This window comes from Vigna angularis, chromosome 3 (genome assembly GCF_016808095.1).
Source record: "Vigna angularis cultivar LongXiaoDou No.4 chromosome 3, ASM1680809v1, whole genome shotgun sequence".
Classification (NCBI taxonomy): domain Eukaryota; kingdom Viridiplantae; phylum Streptophyta; class Magnoliopsida; order Fabales; family Fabaceae; genus Vigna; species Vigna angularis.
The window spans coordinates 21,237,963-21,251,936 of record NC_068972.1 but is presented as its reverse complement, the minus strand read 5'-3'; the positions used below and the strand labels follow the sequence as shown (position 1 = coordinate 21,251,936).

General features: G+C 32.5%; 2 protein-coding genes across 3 annotated transcripts; one reads left to right on the top strand and one right to left on the bottom strand.

Moving 5' to 3' along the window:
• Positions 1-3,925: 3,925 nt before the first annotated feature.
• On the bottom strand, positions 3,926-6,479 carry LOC108324031 (2-methyl-6-phytyl-1,4-hydroquinone methyltransferase, chloroplastic). 2 transcript variants are annotated; one of them, XM_017556819.2, is made up of 4 exons: positions 6,337-6,479; positions 5,612-6,186; positions 4,947-5,253; positions 3,926-4,214 (listed from the first exon to the last, which is right to left on the bottom strand). In XM_017556819.2, exons 2-4 carry the CDS (start codon positions 6,175-6,177, stop codon positions 4,059-4,061), a joined length of 1,029 nt encoding a protein of 342 aa, XP_017412308.1. In that variant the 5' UTR covers positions 6,178-6,186; positions 6,337-6,479; the 3' UTR covers positions 3,926-4,058. The 2 variants fall into 2 exon arrangements, with proteins under 2 accessions (XP_017412308.1, XP_017412310.1); XM_017556821.2 differs by lacking the exon at positions 6,337-6,479 and having other exon boundaries at positions 5,612-6,321.
• A 4,540-nt stretch (positions 6,480-11,019) lies between these two features.
• On the top strand, positions 11,020-12,651 carry LOC108324631 (ammonium transporter 2 member 5). The gene is made up of 3 exons (XM_017557576.1): positions 11,020-11,610; positions 11,716-12,001; positions 12,092-12,651. The coding sequence occupies exons 1-3, from the start codon at positions 11,020-11,022 to the stop codon at positions 12,649-12,651; spliced, it is 1,437 nt and encodes a 478-aa protein (XP_017413065.1).
• The last annotated feature ends 1,323 nt before the right edge of the window (positions 12,652-13,974 follow it).

The window sequence follows — 13,974 nt, the reverse complement described above, 5'->3', positions numbered from 1 at the left end:
TACATGGAAGCACTTTCGCAAGAGTTAACTAAGTAAAAACTAATCTCTTTTCTTGCTCGCACTCGTCTTCAAAAACGAAAGTTCATGCACAAATGAAAGCATGAAGAAACAGTGAGAGTGGAATAAGTTTTTACAAGATATATGACATTGGAAAACCACTAATTTTGACGTCTTATAGATATATGACGTCGAAATCTAGGGCATACGACGTATGATAGTAAATACTTAGACTTGCCTGCAAAAATTTCAACATTTTCAAGGGTATATGACGTCAAAATTTCCATCTTTCCGATGTCTAATCGGTGAGTGAAAAATCAAAAGGTCATCACTTAATCCTTACAACTTTCGAAGGATATATGACATCGAAAAATGGAGAATACCGACATCATATATCCCTCGAACTATGTAATGATAGTTGTGATCATTATTAAATTATTGAGTCCAATGAGCAAATTGACGTCGAAAGTTTTTGTTGTTCCAATGTCGACTTGGTCTGTGGCAAACCAAAGGTCAGTTGTAAATTCTTGCAACTGCAAATACTCATATCGAAGGGTATATGGCATCGTGAAATGGAGAATGTCGACGTCATATATCCCTCAAACTATGTAGTGACAGTTGTGATCATTTATAAAGTTGTTGAGAGTCCAATGAGAAAATTGACGTTGGAAGTTTTCGTTGTTCCGACGTCTACTTGGTCTGTGGGAAACCAAAGGTCAGTTGTAATTTCTTACAACTCTGCATTTACTCATTTTGAAGGGTATATGACGTCGAAATATGAGAATTCTAATGTCATATACCATTTGTAGATGTAGTTTTGTAATCATTTATTACCTTTTTCTCTTTCCAATGGGCAAATTGACGTTTGAATTTTTCCTTGGTGACGTCAATTTGCTCATTGGACAGAGTAAAAGGTAATAAATTCTTACAACTGCCTGTATTCTCACATGGTATATGACGCCGAAAATATTGTCTTTCGACGTCAATTCTCATTAGACATATCAAAAGTATTTTTTGATTAGGGTATATTCAGACGTCTAATATTCGCATAAAAAACCCACTTCCATTCCAATGTGTGGTCCAGTAAAGTTTCCCTTTTGAACATATTAGGATCTATTTTTAAGTTTTCCTGAAGATGTTTCTTACCTTCAGATTTCAAAGCATTTGTGTCCTCCAAACTGCATTTTTGTCTCTGGATTTCAAAGTGCACCCTCATCTTCACAAAACATGTGCATTAATGTAGGTAATGAATAAATTTTGTGGAGATAAATGTGCATTTTGAAATCAGGAGATAGATAAATGTGGTTTAGAGGATAGAAATGAGATGAAATCTTACTCTATGAGGCATCTTCAGAAAACTTAAACCATGGGTCACAATATGTTCAGTGGGAATACTTTTAAACAAATTGACGTTTGAATTTAGGCTTTTCCGACATCAAAATGATTCGAGGATTTCAAAAGCACATCCACTATTACAAAACGTATGCACAAATGTGAAAACCATGCAAGTAAGACAAGCATAGATTATGTAAACATAAAGAAGCTATTTGAAATCCAGATTTGGTAACTTTCGGTCTCTGAATTTCTATCACTCCTTCAAGATTCACAAAAACTATGCATAAATATGATGGATCAACAAGCAAGAAAAACATAGCTTTTGTGAACATAAATGAGCTAATAGAAATTCAAAGACAAAAAATTAACGATTTGGAAGATGCAAAAGTTCTTAAAGCTTTTTAAGGAAGGGAAAATTTGGTGAATGGATGTGGGGGTTACAAAATATCCAAAAACGCTTTAGAAAAGGGAAAATATAGTGAATGAAGTGCGTTTAAGAGATTTTAACTTGTTGTGGACGTCAGAAATTGTTTATACAGACGCTATATTTCTACTAGATTCTCAAAAGACCAAATCCATGCCACAATATAACATCTCTAGTGGGGAAACCAACTATAACATCTCTAGTGGGGAAACCAACGTTAAATGACGTCGGAATTTCCCTTTTCTGACATCAATTAGTATATGTCGAAATCTTGTTTATTATGACATCTAAATTATTGTATTTATTTACAACAATGTCACTGGTTAATTTTAACATTAACATTTTTCATTTTTGATGTTGAAAGCTAGACGCTAAAGCTCTTTTTTGTACTAGTTTTAAGCGAGTTTTAACTTGTGCTAGACAACCTTGGATGAACTTGGTAGGTTGATTTTGATCTTCCTTATTCCTTTTAAACATCATGCTCTTGGTTGATGAGTTTTGTGATTTTTGTTGAGTTATTCTACGTTTGATAAATCCTTAGCTTGGCATTGTTCCATCACTTTTTTTCAAAGTTAGTTAATGTGTCGATTGTAAGTTATTGTTTGTTTGAGTAGTCTGGTCGTTTCACCATAGATAAAAAAACTATTTGGATTAGGAGAAAAAAAATTGTAAAAGTGAAGAAAAAATGGTGAGAAAAATTAAAATTTATTTTATTTGTTGTGATAAAAATATTTTTTTCATATTAATATTTAGAAAATAATTAAATGACTTTTTAAAATAATTTGATATAAAAGTTATTTTTAAAAATATGAATTAGAATGAAAATATATTATTATAAATTTCAATAAATAAAATGTATCTTTAAAATAATAATATATTAAAATAAATTATTATTAAATTTAATGAAATAAAAAAGGTTTTTAAAATAGTAACATATTAAAATAAATAACTTTAAAATTATTAAATTTAAATAAATTTTTGTTATATGTATATATGTTTTAATTATTTATCTAAAAGATATAATATTACCATAATCAATAGTGTACGTGCATTTCCTTCCAATCATATGTGCAAGGAAACATTAGAGTTATCGTTTCCTTATTTTTCATGATTATTACATGTGGCACTTTATATTTCCGATTTATTTCCTTATGCACAGCAAATAGTTGTTTTTCCATTATCAGAGAACGAACAGGTTAGTGAAAGGTGAAAAAAATACGAAAAAAAGTTTGCGAAAAATTGAGTGATTTGAGATATAATAATTTATATATATATATATATATATATATATATATATATATATATATATATAATGACTAAATAATCTTCGTTATTATAATTTCATTATTAATATTAATATTATTATAATTATTCTTAATACTTTTGTTGATATTTAATTTAAATACGATTATTATTTTTAAACACCTTTTTATTATTTTGTTTGAATCAACAATATTAACCACACGTCGTTAGCACACAAAAATTACCGCCGTCAATGAAAAACAAGCAGTCATTATGCAAGTCCTGGAACCAAATTGATAAAAAAAGAGTTCAGTATGAGAACTAAAACCAAAACCAATAATTGTTGAAAGCTCAGGATTATCATACTAAAACCATTGTCATTATGTAGCCATGGTGGAATAACTGACCTCTCAAGATTAAATGGAGATTATGTTATGATTAATATCATATAAAGCTCAAAACCTTAATTCTTGAGATTGTAATCATATAGTAGATACATGTGTGTGTGACTGAAAATAACCAATAATCAAATCAAAATCAATCACTGGAAATGAAAAGTAAATGCCCTTTGATGAAGAAACGAAACGGAAACCAACACTAGGTCCCCCACCGCACAAACACAACACCCAAAATAGAACGAAGACCACGAGCAGTGTTGAAGATGAAAGAGGTGAAGACACAAACCATTTATTTGTATGTGAAGAAGAGGAAAACAAAAACCTTTGACCCAAAAATGAACTCCAAACAATTCTTTGTTTTTTCAAAATTTAGCCACGATCCCCCATATTTCAAACTGTTCCAATCATAATTTGCTGTGGAACGAACATAATTTTTGGAAACAGTGCAAACTTATGAGTCTGCCATCTAACTCTTAGATTTTGACTAATATGCTGACACCCAAAATTATCATATAGCTAAGAGCACCCATAAAAATTGAGCTCAATTCCATAATAAACTAATTGACGTTTGATAGATGTTTCTTAGTTGCACGTAAATTGGATGAAACTTTGAACTAGAAGTTGATTAAGTATCAAAAGGTTTAACTACCAATATCTCTTACTTAGATTGGCTGACCTTTGGGAACAATTTGATCTTTGAGCCACATGTAAATAGGAACCAACACAAACCATGTAGCTGCCAAGGCACCCAAAAGAAAGCGCATTAAGAAGACAAATGGATTGACGGGCTTTTCAACATCTTCTTCCTTTGGACCAAGCTGCAGCAAATTGTAGAAACCGAGTCAAACATCATATTTTACATTTTACTCCTCTTGTTAAGCTACAATAAGGAAATATACTTTTGAAATATACTAATACATTACCATCTTGCAAAGTCAAGGGGATAATAATGTATACATTTTGAAAACAAATCGCATATTCAATCAAACCTTAAATCCTATAACTACATTATTTTGAATGGAAATTTTGCAGCTAAGCAAGAAAACTATGTCTTGCATAGGCAAAAGGTAGAGTAGGTTAGCCCTTAATTGGAAATCCAGACTCTAAACCAAATTATTCATGATATTTACTCAAAGAACATAAAATATAACATTCAGTTAAAGAAAACCAGAACATTTGCTTGCCTCTGTACAATAATTTTGTAAACAGAAACTATTATATTATTACACTTCAACTTATTCAATGAATGAGAGCCTTTATAAGTTTAAATGAAAGTGTGAAATTTGTTGACCTAACTAAGCATGTAAATCAAAACTGAAAGCAAGCAGTAAATTCAACCTTGTTAGTTTGATCATCATACTCAGCAAATGATTACGTCTGCTAATTATTCATGTTAAGTGTCTACTTTATTTATGATTACATCTGCACATCATCTAGGAGTTCAAGTTAATATGACTAACAAATTGTTAGTCATATATTACAAATCCCCGAAGAAAACAGGGGCTAACGAACAAAAATATAGATTGAAATCCTAAGAAGACAACAAATACCTGCAAAGGAGAATCCCCAGATGCAGGTTTAACACCGGTCACAGAACAACCCATAATCAAGCCATGACGGCGAACTCCACGATACCATTTTGGGCCAATCCTTTTCAGTTGGACATCCTTAAACCCTGCCTTTTGAAACCAGTCAATATACTCCTCCTCCTTGGGAAAGAGCATCCAAACATCTGCAAAGAAACGAGACAACCAAAATGTTGGGTACACAGGACCAATTAGACACGCCTTGCCTCCAAGTTTCAAAACTCTGTAAGCTTCCTTGATGCCTCGCTGCGGATCGGGCCAATACTCAATACTGAGAAACAAAAGCACGCAAATCACCTCTTTTACGGCTAACCACTATTGGAAATCCATTGAGAAGTAAAAATTACATTTGGAAAGTGGAAGTTACAACTATTTGCTTCTTAAAATCACATCCAAAAACATGAGAAATCACATCTGGGATGAGGAATCAAACACAGTAATATACATCTATATACACATAAAATAACCAAAATGTAAATTAACTTCTAATCTAGGTCACTGAATGAACTGAACTTTTCAATAACGACAATGCAACTATAGCACAGCAATGAAAACATGTCATCACACAATATCATCATATAAGAACAAATTAAAACAGCATAGACAAGACAGGTAAAGACAAGATTTACCTTCCTGCAGATACATATCGATCAGCATAATCAGTTCGAAAGGGGAGATCCTCAGCATCCCCTTCGATTATCTTGCATTCCTTGAGTGGTTCCTTCTGCTTGGCCTTAGCAAGCTGGTGGGGTGACTGGTCAAGGATGGTGACATTTTTGGCATTCACGTGCTTGACAATTCCCAGAGTGGTGAAACCCGTGCCACCACCAACATCAACAACAAGCATATCCCTGGAACTGAGATCAGCGGGTTCAAGGGCTTCATCCCTCATGTCCTCGGTCCAATGGCCAGGGTTAATCACATGGTCATAAACAATAGAGAGAAACCTATAGAACCAAAACGCCTCTTTCTTGTGCTGAATGAACCTGGGCTGCGACGTTGGCCTGGAAGCCGAAACACTACACTTGGGCACCACCATGCTCCTAGAGTTGGGGATTCTAGCACTGCTAGTAGTAACAAAACTCACTCTGGGAAAAGCCTTACCATGAAAATCTGAAGCCGTGAAACCCAACCCGTTTCCGGTTAGGGTTCTCAGAGTTAGCTTTTCAGTTCCACTGAGCATTACCGAAGCCATTGAACCAATCTACACAGAAAAACCACAAAAAAAGTTCAATTGAAAAAAAGCATTAGTTTATCGTGGAAACAGAGATGTTATCCAGAAAAACGAAGGCGGAAAGTGGGAAATTATTAGGCTTAGGTAAGGAAGAAGAAGAAAAAAAAGGGGAAGCATAACCTTAAAGTGGCGGTTGAATTTGGTGTGGCTCACACAAAATAGTACTATTAATTCAGATTCATTTCTAACCACTCACTGCTACTACATAAGGAAACCAACACCAAATTATACGTTATTAAGATAGCGTTACACCAAATTGAGTTTTTTACACTTTTTATCCTCTCCAATTAGTAAGAATTCAGAACAATTAGTACACCAAAACCAAATCAGGGAAGATTATCAATACAGATGATTATTCAGTGAATACTTCTTTTTACAACCATCCACATGCTTATGGGAGATACCTTGTTCAATGTCTCTGCTAAGCAAATGGTAAAAAGAAGTATTAAACAAAAAAATATTTTTAAACTTGTAAAGAAATACTAGTTGGTAAATAAAATAGTTTAGTTAAGATTATTTTTTATATTATTAACATTGAATGAGTTTATTGATTTTTAACTTTAATGAAAAATCTAACAATACGAGAATTAAACTTAAATTAAAAATATAATTAAAGATTCACGAAAATTTCCTAGAATTCTATAATCTTAATTTTGGAGAAAAACAAACATCTCCATACTTTTATTTTCTCTTCCATTCTTATCAAATATAAAATAATTTGTAAAATTAATTTTATTTAAAATATAAAATTATGCATTTAATAATATACCAAATATATATATATATATATATATATATATATATATATATATATATATATATATTAGAACGATATATAGAATTATCACTGTGGATTTTTTTCATTAATAACACACATATTACGTTTTTAATTTCACATATGGCGTTATATTTATTTAAACAACACAGTTTGTTCAGAAATCGATTTATAGGAAATCGAATTCTTAATATCGTTTGAAAGGTTTTTATAAAAATTAAAGTTTTAAATTTGTTTGCAAAAAAAAAAAACAAATTATGTGAATGAGTTTGGACTTTTAACCTAAGATAATTTGTTTTTACTTTTAACTTTCAAATTTTTTCTACTCTTTCTCTTCTTCTTTCTTTAACCTAGTCGCCAGTCCCTCCTCTTTGTCTTTTTTTCCTATGTTAGTTTTTCTCTTATTCTATTGTTGGCACTCCATCACCACACTACCCCGAACATTCTTTCAAAAGAAGGAAAGCTAAGGTAATATTAGTTTTGATTATATTTGCATAGTTATATATATATATATATATATATATATATATATATATATATATATATATATATATATATATATATATATTGGTTTGGTTTGGCCTATGCATTAATTTGGAAAAGCATGAGGGAAAAAACAGTGAGGTTTATTGAAAAACGTAGAATTATTGATTGGGTTTGGAAAATCGTTGAGGCCTTTAATAGGTTTCGAAAACCATTGAGTCATACAGTGAATTATTAACTAGTCTATCCACCTCATAACTTTTCCAATATCTCTCACATCAAAACACAGAACCCTTATCCCTCCTATTTTACAAGAAAATGAAATATTAGACTTACCTTCATCGTCATATGATCACCATTCGGTTTTGCATGACACTTTTGACCATCAACCTGGAACATTGATTCGGGGAATGAGGTTCCAAACCAAGGAACAAGTCATTGATGTTCTAAACACATTTCACATACAAAACCATTGTACATACAAAACGACATATTCTAACAATACAATGTTGAGGGTGCAATGTGTACATCAACAGTATCCATGAAACTGTCAAGCCATCGTACACAAGATCAAGTCTGAAAAATAAGAAAAATTGATGGTGCACACACATGTGCGACGTAACTCATCACACAAGATCACAACAGGCTAGGATCATGAATCATTTCTCATCACATACGTGAGATGGTCGAATCTGACCCATCCACACCAATTGCAATAATTATTGTTTCCATTAAGACCTCTGTGGGGTACACTACATCCTATAAAAAGGCTTGGTTGGCTAAACAACATGCAATTGAACATGTGTATGGGTATTGGGAAGAATTGTTCAACAAATTGTCATGCCTACTACAAGCCTTGCAAACTTTTCTTCCCGACTTTGTGTACAAATTGAAAACACAACCAATTATTGATGGCCAGGAGGTTCGACAAAACCAACAATATTTCAAAAGACTTTTCTGGACCTTCAAACCTTGTGTTGATGGATTCCCATATTGCAAACCATTGGTGCAAGTGGACGGAACATTCTTGTACAAAAGATATAGGGGGACTCTTTTGGTGGATGTGGCATAAGATGGGAGAAACAACATACTCCCCATTGCTTTTGCAATAGTTGAGGGTGAAACAACATACGCTTGGTTGTTTTTTCTAAAACACCTTAAGAGACATGTAACACCTCAACAAAACTTGTGCTTAATTTTGGATCGCCACAACTCCATTAGTGTAGCATTCAACAGACAAACCAATGAATGACAATGTGTGCATGTGTATTGCATTCAACACATTGCACAAAATTTCATCTGAAGATTCATGGATACAAGTTTGAAGGACTTTATCAACATTGGTAACTACTTCATTTTTAAAAAATTTAACCAATTGAATGTCGTCTTTATTATTCTTCGTTATCCGAAATCATTAATACTTTCTTAAATATTTTTGCAGCATACGCAATGATAAGCGTATGGTCATGTCTATTCTAAAAATGCTACGAAGGTCCTACAAGATGCTGATTCGAAATCAAACACCCATAGTGTGGTTGAATTTGATAGAAATACAACAAGATTCAAAGTCGAGGAGATGGTAAACCCAAGAGAAATACAACTTGCAGGAAAATTTGTTGAGAGATTGGATGAACGTGTGATTGTGGCAAGTTTCAAAGATTCATCTATCGTGTTCACATGTCTTAGTAGCTTCCAAACATGTTCATCACGACTTTAACATTTACATCAGTCCCTACTATGGGTTGGATTTCATGAGAGTGTATAAGAATATGTTTGGAGAGCTACGACATGAAGAATATTGGCCACCTTACTAAGGCCCAAAAATTTGGTCTCATACAGCCACAAAAAGAAATGTAAAGGGTCGACCAAAATCATCCAGAATCAGGACTGAAATAAACATCAAGAAACGAGCACACCCATGAAATTGATCATACTGCCAAATTTCAGGTCACACAAGAAATCATTGTCCACACAAAGGGTCCACATCCCATCATTAAATTCATTGAACTTTTATTTCAAGTGTAATTCACATGGATAAAACTTATATTTGTCTTACAAAAGAAAAATCATTCTCCTTCTTCATTTCAATAAAATAAAATTTAATAATAAATTATTTCTGAAATCGATTATCAGGAATCAACTTCCTTTAATAAATAATCACTATTAACAAAAGTTAAAATTCGATTTTCTGATAACGAACATATCTTTTCGTAAAATCAACTCAAAATAAAAGTCATATTTCAATTTACCGAAAAATGAATTACAACATACATTTTTTTAAATGATAGCAAAAATAAATTAGAACTGGAAACCGAATTTCAATATACTTTTCGTAAAAATCCTTAAAAAAAATAAAAGTTAAAATTCGGTTTTCTAATAACTGAATTTTAACCTATATTCATAAAATATATTAGTATAAGTTGACTGAAAACCAAATTCCAATAATTTTTTCGTAAAATTCTTAAAAGATAAAAATGAGAATTCAATTTTTTGAAAATCGAATTCTAACCTACGTTTAAAAAAACATTTAAAATATAAGTCAGAATTTAGTTTTCAGAAATCGAATTCTAAGTTAAGCTTTTGTCAATAACAAAGTCATAATTCAATTTGAGAAACCAAGTTTTAACCTAAACAAAAACCATGCTATATGTGGAAATTTTAAAATGTGACATGTGCTATGTCAAAAAAAAAAATCACTATATGTGTAGGGACGCAAGACTCACTATACTCTAGATAAAGAAAAACATAATGTAAAATTTATTTTCCAAATATGTCGTGATAATTAGGGTTAGGGTATGTGTTTTACAGTTAATTAATCTAATTTTAATAATATATAAATGTAAAACCTGGGTAACCTACCATAAAACACTAATTAATTATAAGGATAATAGAAAGAAGCTCAGATCTAAAAAATTTTCTTTACTAAAGTTATGTAGAGATAATATAAAATTTAAGAACTTAGGTTATAAAAATAAACAAATATACTTTCATCTTAAAATTATCTGCCATTAATATTAATTAAAATATTATTATCATAAAACTCTTTCCCAGTGAAAATTAAGAGAAAGTTTATAACAAATAAAATAAATAAATTAAATATAAACAATTTTGAAATAAAGATGCTCTAATCTTAACTGTCATCTTATATTTGAAAACTAAAATTTTGATTCTTTTACTATTTTAACGTACGTGAGTTACTATTAGAATAATTATATTACAAAATAAAAATAAATAATATAATTTGTACGTTCCTTAAAACAACTTAATTATTTTTCTCTGTATGAAACCCAAAAGAGATAAAAGATACCAAGTTTAAGTTGCATTTAATGAAATAAAATATATTGGTGTGGAAATGCTTGTGCCTTCGTATATTGTTAAAAGTCATCATCGAACATTACAAAGATTCCAGCTACAAGAATCCACGGGGTTTCCAGTGGCATGACATATTAGGCGTTGGATTCTCCGTTGTAACAATGAACGCAGCAACATAGATACAATGAGAATATACAGATGGAAAGAGTGAGAAGAGTGGGTGTTAGGAAACGATGAATCACTTACCGTCGAACCTGTTGCCCGATGAAGGAAGCCCGGAGTGGATGAACAAGGGGGACAACATGTGGCAGTTAACGGCAGGCACTCTGGTGGGCCTGCAAAGTGTTCCGGGCCTGGTCATCCTCTACGGCAGCATAGTCAAGAAGAAATGGGCTTTGAACTCTGCGTTCATGGCCCTCTACGCTTTCGCGGTGGTTCTTGTTTGTTGGGTGGGGTGGTGCTACCAAATGTCCTTTGGTGAAAAGATTCTTCCATTTCTGGGACGTCCAAACGTGGCTTTAGACCAACAATTCCTTAGGGACAAAGCTTTTTCTGGAGATTTTCCCAACGCCACTATGATCTACTTTCAGCTCGTCTTTGCTGCCATCACGTTGATTCTCATCGCAGGGGCGTTGCTTGGGAGAATGAACTTCTACGCTTGGATGTTATTCGTTCCACTTTGGGTCACCTTCTCTTACACCATCTGCGCCTTCAGTATATGGAGCCCCGATGGATGGTTGTTCAAAATGGGCCTCATTGATTACTCCGGTGGCTTTGTTATTCACCTCTCTTCTGGGATTTCTGGTTTCATCGCAGCATCTTGGGTATGTATAAATAATTCATCTTTCATACATCATCTCCCTCGTAACTATGTAGCATGAGTTTATTCTAAGACATGAATGAAGTGGAGAACGTGATTCTGTATGCAGGTAGGGCCAAGGACAGTGAAGGATAGAGAGAGGTTTCCTCCAAACAACATACTTCTGATGCTGGCTGGGGCTGGCCTACTATGGATGGGGTGGACCGGATTCAACGGTGGAGATCCATACGCAGCCAGCATAGATGCATCTCTGGCCGTTCTGAACACCCATGTCTGCACGGCCATGAGTTTGTTGACTTGGCTTTTCCTTGATATCCTCTTCTTTGGAAAACCTTCAGTGATTGGTGCCACTCAAGGCATGATCACTGGTTTGGTTTGCATCACCCCTGCTGCCGGTACCAAACCAAACCTTCTTTAACCACATATTTTATGAAAGTTTGAACCTTGTGAGGAATCTGAAACTTGATTTATATGTTTGAGTTTAGGTGTGGTGCAAGGTTGGGCAGCAATGATGATGGGAATTATGTCAGGAAGCATCCCCTGGTACACAATGATGGTCCTCCACAAAGAGATTAGGCTCCTAAAACAGGTGGATGATACCATGGCAGTTTTCCACACTCATGCAGTGGCTGGATGCTTAGGTGGTATTTTGGCTGGTTTCTTTGCTGACCCTGACCTCTGCCGTCTCTTCTATGGGGTAGAGGATTCGGTGCACTATACGGGCCTTGTATACGGCATATTCAGAGGGAGGCCTAAGGCAGGGTTCAGGCAAATGGGGGTTCAGCTTCTTGGCATTGTGTTTGTAATAGTTCTGAATGTCACCACAACCAGCATTGTGTGCTTGGTTGTTAAGACCATTGTTCCACTTAGGCTGCAGGAAGATGAGTTGGAAGTTGGAGATGATGCAGTGCATGGTGAGGTTGCATATGCATTGTGGGGTGATGGAGAGAGGCTTGAGACTGCCACTCAGGCTTTGAGTTTTGAGATCAATCATGAATGGCCAACTGTTGATGTAAAAACTTCCACTGATGCAGAAATGGAGTGATTGTCATTGTTTGAGAGGGAAATGTTTCAAATAAGGTGTAGTGGTGTTAGGATGAGAATTTTCATTCCTCTCATGTTGTTGTTGTTGTTGGAAGATGACTCCATTTTACATTTCCCTTTTATCAAATAGTACTTTTGTTATAACTTAACAATTTCTTTTAATAATTTTTTTTATAATAGATTATGTGTTATTATTTTATTCATGTGTATATTTTAAACGTATCAATCACATGATTTGTATATGGAAATGTCTTTTTTAACAACTCTTTTTTAACAACTCTTTTTTAACAACTCTTTTTTAACAATTTTTTGACAACACTAACGTGGTGGCTTATGATGGGTTGGTTTCAAATATTTTTCTGAAAACAAATTCAAACAGACCAATAAAACAATGATATGTGGCCCATTGTCAAAAAATTGTTAAAATTTGTTGTTAAAATATCAGGATCCTTTGTATATTTTAAACATATTTTAAATAGACCAATCATGAAACAGACAAAGCTATTGTAAAGAAAGTTGTGTTAAAATAACATTTTCCTATCAAATAATATATATTTTATCTATGTAGTTCAATCTTGTGACTTATATGATGCAGAAAGAGGATAATCATATACATCTATACTCATAAATATCTATTAAACATTTTTTTTATTATATTATATATCTTATTCTATAAACTCGTGACTTTTATCTTTTCTTTTTTAAGTATTCATAAAGTGTTGATCAATACTTTGTGTATAAATAACTTTTTTAGATAAATTCAATTCAATTCATGTTATCTTTAACCAACTCTATCAAATTAGAAATTATGAGGTATTCTTTTTACCAACTTCATCATAGACTTTCAATTATAATCATAACAAAGGTCAAAATATAGAATTAATTAGCAATTTGCTTTTGATTTATTAAAAGGGATCAATTTTAAAACTTCTCCAAAAAATCATAAATGTGTCTAGAAAAACGATTTTAAAATAAAGTAATAGAACTTTCAAACACTATTTTTTTTGTCAATCAAATTATCCATACACACTAGTGTGTAAAGGGAATTCCATGACATCAAATACAATAACACTATTGCAATTTTGGCAAAGTTTTTTACGAAAGTTCCTAGGCAACCTTCTTTAAAAGTTGCATAGTGGAAAAACGACAACAATTATTTCACAGAGGTATGTTTAATTTGATTTTATTTTATTTTACTATTTTTTATTTATTAAATTTTGAGTTTGAATTGAATTAGGATAAAAATAAGAATGAATTAATCTGGGACATCAATTATATATATATATATATATATATATATATATATATATATATATATATATAT